Genomic DNA, 10,354 nt, shown 5'->3' on the forward strand with positions numbered 1-10,354 from the left:
TCGACCCGCTCGAGACAATGAAACGTATAAAGCCGAAGTACGCTAACGAAGCCGTTAGAAAGAAAACGAAAGGGCCTGAAATTAACTGAGTTTGTACTGAAAAAATTAAAAAAAAGGAAACCCACAACAAGGGTTTTCCAGATGGTCACCCATCCAAGTACTAGCCCCGCCAAACAGGGCTTAACTTTGGCGATCAGACGAGAACCAATGCTTTCCTTGTGGTATCAGTCCCAGAGGAAGCAAAGACTTACAAGAGTCATGCAAATTAAGAACAGAAATACCTGGTTATAACGGATCTTTTGAACGATGCTTTAACTAGACTTACACAGTTATAAGCTGATTTACGCGCTCTTTCTGATACCACATGGAAAGCAACGGTTCTCATCCGATCGCCAAAGTTAAGCCCTGTTTGGCGGGGTTAGTACTTGGATGGGTGACCATCTGGAAAACCCTTGTTGTGGGTTTCCTTTTTTTTTAATTTTTTCAGTACAAACTCAGTTAATTTCAGGCCCTTTCGTTTTCTTTCTAACGGCTTCGTTAGCGTTTCATTGTCTCGAGCGGGTCGAGAACTCTGTAAAATAACGAAATCCTCCCTCGATCACTTGAGTATCCTTCGAAGGATTAAGAAGATATATTAAGAACCCTTCGTTTATGGGGTATACTTACTGTTAACTGGTTTTCTACTGCTAGCAGCCGCTGTAAACAATTTGGCTTTTCTGTCACAGCGACGAATATCCACAAGTTAGAGTACCTGAATCATTCTTAGCGACATTCTTAGCCTTAATCGATGTCTGAGAAAGTTAGCAGTTATAATTTTCCTTTTGTTTGTTTGTTTTTGTTGCTGTTGTTGCTTCTTTTTTTAATGTTTCACAATTCCGCGTTTTAGAATATTCCGTCATTCCGCGTTTTAGGATATTCCGTCATTCCGCGTTTTAGGATATTCCGCCATTCCGCCATTCCGCCGTGCCGTTCCGTCATTCCGCCATTCCGCCGAATAGGGTCACCCAATGAAATATCGTTGGCAGATAAAGGAGCAACCAGTATTGAGCTAAATTTCAAATCATTTTCGTCTCTGTTTTAGAGCTTACATTTGTGTGCTTACATTGGTCATAGTTAACTTTGTGATGTTACATGTAGAACATATTGGGACTACACAGTGTTAAAGTTAGATATTGGCTATGGAATTGTATTACATATAACAAGTACGTGTGCACAATGTTCCTATTCCATCCATCCATACATGAAGCTGTATTAATCAAAAGCATTAAAATATACTTATTAAGATATCGTTAGAAGAACATTGTAGCAATACGTTGACTTGAACATTGTGTGATGTTAGATTAAAAATGTTGCCACCTGGGACTGACTTATACCTCATTATAACCCACTCATTACTTTTTGCGCGCGCTCATTGGACAAAACGCATCACGTGGTACAAAATCGGACGACGGGTATCAGCGAATATACCCCGTCCGATTTGATATCCGTCGCTCGATTTTGTAGGCAAGCACAAAACAAACGAATGAAGACATCTTATTCAATTCTAACTTTTTTGAAACCACGGAGTAAAAATCACGTAAACTATCAACTTACATATGATTCAACCACAGTTACGCCGGGTTTATTACGTAGTTTTTTTTTCTATAAATTTACTGGCGTTGTAAAAATTAATCGGAGGGTTATAAAATGAAAAAAAAAAAACCTTTTCTGGCTCCTGGTATATTTAACAATTATCCTGCGAAATCGCGCGGAATATCGCCTGATACTTAGCCGACGAGGCCGTAGGCCGAGTTGGCTAAAATCAGACGATATTCCGCAAGATTGAGCAGGATAATTGTTTTATTATTCAACAAATTGTCAACGAAACACATTTTGCAGATAGAAAAATTGTAATTATGCAACGCTTTACAAGATTTTGGACAATTCTTCGTAACCTACGTATATCGCAGGATATCTGTTATGTGCGGATGACAGATAACGTTAACATTTTTACCATATATGGGCAGCGCGCGCATTTGTTGAATAATAATAGAGGATAATGCTCTTGACTGAAAGACTGTCCTCAAAATTTTACAGTTGCCCTCGAAGCTTCGCTTCTCGGCCAACGGTCCATTTTTCGACAATCTCTCAGCCTCTGGCATTATCCTCCAATATACCAGCCGCCTGAAGGGGTTTATTTACTAAATAGTATTGTCACTATTAACGGGGCTTTCAATAATGCCCAGCACCTTCCAGAGTTCTGTTGGGTGCCGTGTCATGAATCACTGGCTAAAATGCATCAAGCTCTCTTAAACGAGGAGATCTATATTTCCAGCTTCTCAAATTTGTATTGCTCTCTTACGGTTGTCACACAGGGACATGGATTGTACAGCACATTATACACTGTAGGTACATGTATTATTAATTATTGTGTAACATGACATCAAGAAAACAAAGAGGGATGACTAGTAATATTTGATTTCTTACATTGAAATTTGTTCTTATCTTGTTTGTTACAGTTCCTCCAACATTTTCTAGTCAGCTGCCAGTAAGTAAAACAACAAAAACTGAAAATGAAACCGTGAGCTACTCGTGTACAGTTGAAGCCAAACCAGCGGCAACAATTCAATGGATATTGAATGGACAGAATCTGACCTACACACCACCTTACAACATTTCAAGTTCTGTTGCACCAATTCTAAACTCTAAACTCTGGAAGACCCTGGGTTATTTTATCGTCAAAAAAGTAACCTGGAGACAACACGGGAATTTTTCATGTCTTGCTTTTAACAATGCTGGTAAAAAGAGTCAAATTACAGAACTCGAAGTCCGATGTAAGTGTAGACATTTTTTATTCATATAAAAGAAACTCAGAATTTTTGGAAAGGAGTGGAATTTGTGTGAAGGTTTGTGTTATTCCTGTCTCTGAATTTATCATTCTCTGTGTCCTCATCTACCCTGAGCAATAAATAAGTAATGGTATCGAAAAGTACGTGTAAGTGGTTAAGTTCGTATTAAAGGATCGAACGTCGCAAACCATGCATGAATGAACGACCACCAAACTGATTTCAAAAATGCAAGAGTTATCGACAAAGGAGACTATCGCGTCGGAAAAACTCTTGAGTCATGGCACACTGCCATGACAACTGAAGCGGGTAACAATGCTAGGTCATTACCCCGACAATATTCTAGTCTTTTGAAATAGTTTTCTTTATTTATCAAATTCTTTTTCTTGTCACCTTATTACGCATTTTTATTATGTAATTTTTCACACATTTTTACTCTATATATTATTCTTTCGCGCCATTTTTATCATTCGTTAAAGGCTGTAGTTTGGAAACCGAAAGCTTATTTTAACAAACATTTTTTACCAGAGAACGCTTCAATTTTTACAAACTTGCTTAGTATCTAAAGCTACACTGTTGACCCAGACAGATTGTACACCTGTTTTGAAAGTAAAATCGTACCAGTTTTGTTTTATTATCTCTTGCACTGAAGGGTGTTATTATTTTGTATATTTTTTTAACAAAATACTAGTGAGCAGCACAAGCAACGAAGAAATCTTGTTGACTGAAGTTTAATTCTCCTACCGGTTTCGTCTGATAACTACAGACTTCATCAGGGAGTTTGAACAAGATTATGTTGGGAACTTATTTTATACCTATCTAATGTAGGACAAATCACGTTGCAATAAGGGTGTGAACAATAAAAAAACCACTAGATATACGCGCATGATATGACTAAGATCCTGCGTAAAATAGTAATGTAAAATACTAACTTCAGTCAACAAGATTTCTTCGTTGCTTGTGCTGCTCACTATTGTTTTGTGTCAATCTGTACTTGTAAGTATGTTTTGTGTGAATTATTTGATTGTCCATTCAGAAAGTACATGTATGCGGATATGTGGCAGTATTAGATGATGTCCTTTTTGTCTTTAGATCGACCAGTTGTTCAGTTTCCTGAAGATCATCCTAAAAACCTCACCCTGGCAGAGGGGGCAACTGCAACCTTCTTTTGTAAAACAATCGGCAATCCAGCCACACAATCACATCAGTGGCAGTTTCATGGATATGACATACCAGGGGAAAGTTGCAGTGGATGCTTAACAACAACATACACAAAGGCGGCAGTGACTCAAGCAGATGCAGGATGGTACTCCTGTACTGGAACTAATACTTTAGGAGAGGGACCTCCTGCCAGGGCACAGTTATTAATAAAACGTAAGTGTTCAGGTGTAAGACCCAACTACATTGACTTGTTGAACATGTTTCTAGCAAAAATTTTGAAAAAAATCTAATTAAACTTTAAAACTTAATAACCAATTTAAAAGGAAGAAAGCTTTCAAAGCGCACAAGCTTGTGTCTATTTATAGACATCGTCTGCCAGACATTACGTGTCTACAGGTCTCAACTTTTTGGGCATTTTCTTTGGCGAATCTCTGAGATATTGTTACAGGTATAAAATTATCTTGAAATTTTGTTCCTTCAAATTTTTCAATGATTTCACAAATTTTGTTGGCATTTTCCACTTGAATGGATGCCCTAATTGTTCAATTTTTTTTTTCTGGTCAGTTTTCTTAAGCACAACGCTGTAGTTTGTTACTTCATCACAAGAGAAAACTCTGTGAAGGTTTGCAGTTTTTAATATCAAAATCATACAATATTTCCGTCAGTGCAGTCTGTAGTACACTGTCCGATCAAACAGTGAAATTTGTGATAAATTGTAACCTTGAGAACGGATATCTTGTAAAAATGTATTATGTTAGTAAGGTGGCTGGGTTTGTATTACGTTTCCTAATGACTTATATGTTTCATTTCTTTTATCAGATCCACCAGCAATTACTTACTTTCCTCAAAACAGATACACAGTCAATGAAACAAGCAATGTTACCATGGTATGCCGTGCAAATGGTGTACCGACACCTAGAATAATATGGAGAAAGTCGGGCAGTTATAAGGAGCTTGCATCTGGAGAAGAGTTTTCAATAGTCAATACCAGTGGCAGTGATGATGGCACATACACATGTACTGCAAAAAATTACCTTGGGCAGGATTCAAGAGAAATCACTCTGAATGTTCGAAGTAAGTATTCAGTTGAATTGGTGTTTCAATAACTCCTTGTGAAGATTATTAGGAAAGTAAGGTACAACATAACATACTGATCCTTACCAGCATGGACATTACTGTACGTGCCAGTTAGATGGCCATGGGCTTCTAGAGCAACACATCTCTATTGACTAATTTTTGTTTTGTTATCTTACACACGAAAGGTCCCTGGGGATACACTGACCACGAATATGTTCAAAGAGCAAAATATTGGGTGGTTGTTACTTTAAAAAGCCTTATGTCATAATCGTTTGAAAGCCGATTCATCTAAAAATTTACACGGATGTCGGGAAATAATAGAAGGGAATAAACGTCGTGTTTAATTGAATGAATCTCACTTTGTGGCAATGCGGTAACCCATTTAAGTTAAAATTTTTAAAAACGTATTTTTTTGTCCAAGTTTTGTCGAGAAGAACACAAAAAACGCGATTTTGCCACTCTGTAATCAGTCAAAATCTGTTTTGTGTCATATCTGACTCAGAAGTTTCAGCTTCAAGTTTTATAAAGAGTTATTAGCTTTTAAAGGCGAAAAATTTATCATTCTAGAACTAGAAGTCTTCAATCTTTTCTACTAAGGCTTATTAAAAAATTGGGCGTCAGTTTTATAAGAATCTACATCTATAAGTAGTTTAAATCCCTTTTGTGTGTCAACTCCTAAAGTTTTCTATCCGTGCTGAATTCTTGGACAGAAATTTGCTTCTTTGTGCTCTCCCGAAGGATTCCCGAGCAATACAAAATGCATATAGTTTGGTTCTTTTTGCTAATTTTAAAAGAAACATGCAGACAGCCCTTTCTCAGCGTGTGCAATTATCGATGTAGAAACATTGCGGAGCTTGTTCATAAATATCCGCGCATTTTCAGTATCAGTCGCTGTACTGCATGCTTACACTTTTCATAAATGCATAGCCATAAGCGGAACCTGTCCTCCACGACCTTACTAGGTTACGGTATGTACATGTACGTACAATTCCTAACAAATTTGTAAAGCAGTTATTAACAAGTTAGTACGTTAAAACTTCGTCGTACTTTGTTGCAGCACGACCAACTATTGTGACGTCGACTCCTACAACCACTCAAATTCCTGGCACAGAAGGTGAGCAAGTTGATTTAACTTGCATTGCCAGTGGCAAGCCATCGCCTTCTCTGTCATGGAAAAGACAATTTCATGGACCAGATCTAAGCTCATTAAATGATAACAAAGTTAAGAGCATCGCCATAGAGAAGGATACTAGTGTTATGAAAGTCACTGTCAGTGCAGTTGGTGAGAAGTTCTTCTGTGTTGCTGTGAACCTTCTGGGAAGAGATAACCAAGAATATACTGTCAGAGAAAGAGGTAATTCGCGATAACAAAACTGTTTTATATTGCTACTGCTTAGTTTAAATATTAAGTTTTTAATTAGCGAGTGCCATCACCATTTAATCAGTCAATCTCATTATTTACTGTACGTCTTCTAAAATAAAGTTATTGATTGCTACTAACCAATCCCAAATTTCTTCTATGAAAGATAACTGATGGGAATTGTGGTGGTTATATTCAGCATTGAGAAGACTAGGGAATGTTTTGTTGAATACGCCTACCATGGTTCTCTGCAGGTTAACTCATACTGGAATTGGGAATTGCCAGTTGCATTTGTGGGTAAAAGTTTCTTACCTTGGTATTGAGTTGATTCCTGTTGTGCCAAACCACATCATCCACTTAACTCTAATACTGTTTCACTGCAAATTAAACCATCCAATCATTACATCCAAGACAATAAAACTGGAGATTCAAGATCTAGAATAACACTACTATGGGGAATTCGCCCACCAATACATGTAATTGTAAGAACTGTTCATCAATTTTTGCAAGGTAAAAGGGCAACTACTCAATCTTCTTTCCAGTGCATCATTACATCCCAATTCCCCAGTCCATCACCACCAGTAGGGTAATTTGTAGATCCCAAAATAATGTGTCACCAAAGTTCTGGAAGGAAAGTGTTTGACGTAAAGTCGTAGAGGGGTAATGCTGGATCATTTTATTTACAGGGGTTCCAGATGCACCAATTGATGTGAAACTGGTGGCATTTAAAGTAGAGGGTGCTAAAACTGTGAATGTCCATGTCAACTGGACTCCTGGTTACAGTGGTGGATATGACCAAGAGTTTACAATCCATTATCGTGTAAAAGGAAGTGGTACAAATTTTGTGGAACAATCTGTTGGGCATCCTGACAATAACAAGTACACTGTGCAAGGGTTACTCCCTAACAAGACATATGAATTTACTGTTCAAGCTTCTAATCAAGCTGGCAAAAGTCAAGCATCGGCCCCGAAGCAAGTTATGACACCAGGTACAAGAATGAACATTTTAAATTGATATTTCTGTTTATTAAAACGTTATTTATTTGTTTGTTTTTATTTTCTTTCAGAGTCTTCACTACCACCTGACAGAGGAATCGGTATGTTTTGGAGCTGGGGATTATTTGATATTTTTATTATAACAAACGTGTAGTTGGTACACAAAGTGCAAATTGCTGATATTTGTTTTACCTTTGTCTATTTCCTGTTATAGTCAAAGCAACAAGGATGGCCGATGATCCCACAGTAATACTGGTGACTTGGACAGTTACAGATCCAGCAGTAACAACCCTGAGTCTTGAGATCCAGGAGGGAGGGGAGGGTCAGTGGGAGCCTGTAAAAGGTGCAAGTGGTCTGAGTAAAGCAACAACAGAGTTTAAAGTGACTGGTATCAAGGCTGATAAGAAATACAGGTTTAAAATGGATATGAGACGACCAGAGGAGCAAAATCCTGTATATGTGTATAGCAATTTTGGTAAGTTATTACATCACCTGGTTCATTTTATGACGGTTGACCGCCATAGGATTTGCAGGTTTTAGGAGAGTTGGACGATTCCCTCAAGGGCAATGGGTACCAGACAATTTTTTTATTGTGTCAGGTGAAACTGATCTGGCATTTTTTTTATTTGGCGTATCGCTGGGCGTGGTTTTTGAAGAAATTTGATGGTGTTTAATTTCTTGTCGTTGCAGTTTCCAGGGAAACTTATTTAACAGTTTTGCTTGTTCTGGGGTGCTCTTTCGTGTCAGTTTGTTCTAGAACGTTAGAAAGGCACAAATCTCAGCAAACTTGTTGAAAACTTGTATATAACTATACAGAACTAGGAAACCTCGAACTCGCAGTTCGACTCTGCAGATTTTTTGTTTTGTTTTAACAAAAAATCTTTGTGCATTTTCATGCCACAATTGGAAGCCTCTTTATTCATTTATTTTCTCTGTTTCACTACCGCAAATCTGTGAAAGATAGCAAAGAGTACGCTTATCGTAATTACCTCAATTTTGCAAATTATCAATTGCTTATTATCGTTTGCCCTTAGTCACAACCGCTGCAATAAATACAAATGGAAATAATGGAAATAAAATGGACAATGAAAAAGGTAAACTAAATAGTGTTTGTTTACAACTTAAGACAGTATTAAATTGGGTCGAGCCAATGACACATTGAAATAACATTAGCAGTGCTCATTGCGCTTACGGTAATTTCATGAGCACCAACTCAGGTTTTAATAAGATCAAACACTGTAAGGTTATGTTGTTATTTATTTTTGAATTGACAAGTGTCAGCAGTTTGCCTAATGCAATGCGAACGATGTAAGTTGGAATACCTAGGACCTCCACAAGAATCGAGCCCATGATCTTCAGCTCACAGATCGGATGCTCTAACCACTAGCGATGTGTTTGGTCGTTTACCAAGTTCACATGTGACACACGTACGTCCGGCATACTGCTAGCCTGCTGTTATTTTGGCTGTTGCAGAAACATAATGAAATTCGATGAATGCTGTGGTTACAGTTATAAACGATCTTGGAGTCTTGGACAGCCTATGTTTTTAGGAAAAAAAACCTGGCTTGTGACTCTAAGATAGTCAGCACTGATAATCGTACTATAATAAAAAATATAATTTAATACACTTTTTAAAATTGAACAAAAATTAATCTAGTAAGTAAAAAGAAGAAATCTTATCAAATGAAATCAAAGAGCTATCGCGTAAAGCACAGTTTAAAGTAGGAATGAAATACTTCTGGTCTTTTTCGCAGAAGTACTTTCAACTGAAGCAGTGGTTGGAATTGGTATCGCCATTCTTGTGGTTATAATTTTAGCCCTGGCTGTTTATGTTCTGTGGAGGAAAACCAAAGGTAAGCGCTTCGTCTTAGTATTAAGACATATAAAGCCCAGAGTCATTAGAAAGTTGATGAGGTACCCTCAAGCAGGCGCGGTGTACGCCTGAATATGTAACTTTGTTTGTTTGTATTTAGCACTTAAAAATGATCCAAGGCCCTTCAGGAAAGATGAATTACTATGGGTACTCTACAATGCACTGAACGTTATTCCATGATCATTAAAAAAAAGATATAATTATTATGCCTAAGCCTATTCCAGATAATTCCACAAGTAAATCAAGTAAATCGTCTAATTCTCTTACAGCTACATGGTATTTAATTAAATAATTAGGAGTTATTTTAACCTAAGAATACGTTTTTCACATAATCTCAACTCTATATCGCGATGTTATTCATCATATACCTTTTTATGAAAATGTCACTTTCGTGGCTTTTCCTTCGTAGGAAACAGGAAGAATGAAAGGTGAGTTCTGGAGTTTAAAAGCACATTTTGAATTATTATATTTTTAATCATCAACTTTATTTAAAGAGGGTGAACACGTAACAGTAAAAAACTGAAAAAACCAGTGGCCCTCTGATATAAAATACAATTAAGAACTAAAACATAATGGTAAAAATCTAAGAATCTAAAATTACAAAAACTGGGCAAAAATTACTCTAAAATGACGAAATTAATATAAAAGGAATTAACTAAAAGGTAAAATGATCTAAATGTTTGTATGTGTCCTTCAAAAAATCAAACATCGCCTTCTTAAAACCTATTAAACTTGACTTGTTCCTTTAAGGCCGGTTCTCATCTCATCATATGATCCCCCCGATCGTCTCTGTCGCCTCTGTCGCTTCAAAAAGTTTGCTTGCGATCGGGGCGATCATATGAGAACATTTAACGTCTGCGACGATCGGGGCGATCGCGATCGCTTCTATCGCCCGTGTTCTATCCGGGCGATCAGTCGCAGCAGACGGTCGCAGACCGCGGCGATCGCGAACGATTACATGAGAACTACTGCCACAGAGGGAGACGATCGAAGCGATTCAAACTGTCCCATGGTGCATCAGTATTACCCAGAACTACGTTTCCGTTTGGCCTCTCTTTTGCT

General features: G+C 37.5%; 1 protein-coding gene across 1 annotated transcript in view; it reads left to right on the plus strand.

Annotated features, from left to right (window-relative positions):
* The window catches only part of LOC144662791 (hemicentin-1-like), a 76,604-nt gene that overhangs the window by 10,696 nt on the left and 55,554 nt on the right, over positions 1 to 10,354 (plus strand). Inside the window, exons 5-11 of the mRNA XM_078523718.1 lie at positions 2,499 to 2,813; positions 3,918 to 4,205; positions 4,806 to 5,060; positions 6,121 to 6,417; positions 7,110 to 7,412; positions 7,491 to 7,520; positions 7,634 to 7,894. Coding sequence (XP_078379844.1) covers positions 2,499 to 2,813; positions 3,918 to 4,205; positions 4,806 to 5,060; positions 6,121 to 6,417; positions 7,110 to 7,412; positions 7,491 to 7,520; positions 7,634 to 7,894 — 1,749 coding nt within the window. The remainder of the gene's footprint in view (positions 1 to 2,498; positions 2,814 to 3,917; positions 4,206 to 4,805; positions 5,061 to 6,120; positions 6,418 to 7,109; positions 7,413 to 7,490; positions 7,521 to 7,633; positions 7,895 to 10,354) is intronic.

This window comes from Oculina patagonica, chromosome 8, assembly GCF_052425735.1.
Source record: "Oculina patagonica isolate OP01 chromosome 8, crgOcupat, whole genome shotgun sequence".
NCBI classification, from domain to species: Eukaryota; Metazoa; Cnidaria; class Anthozoa; order Scleractinia; family Oculinidae; genus Oculina; species Oculina patagonica.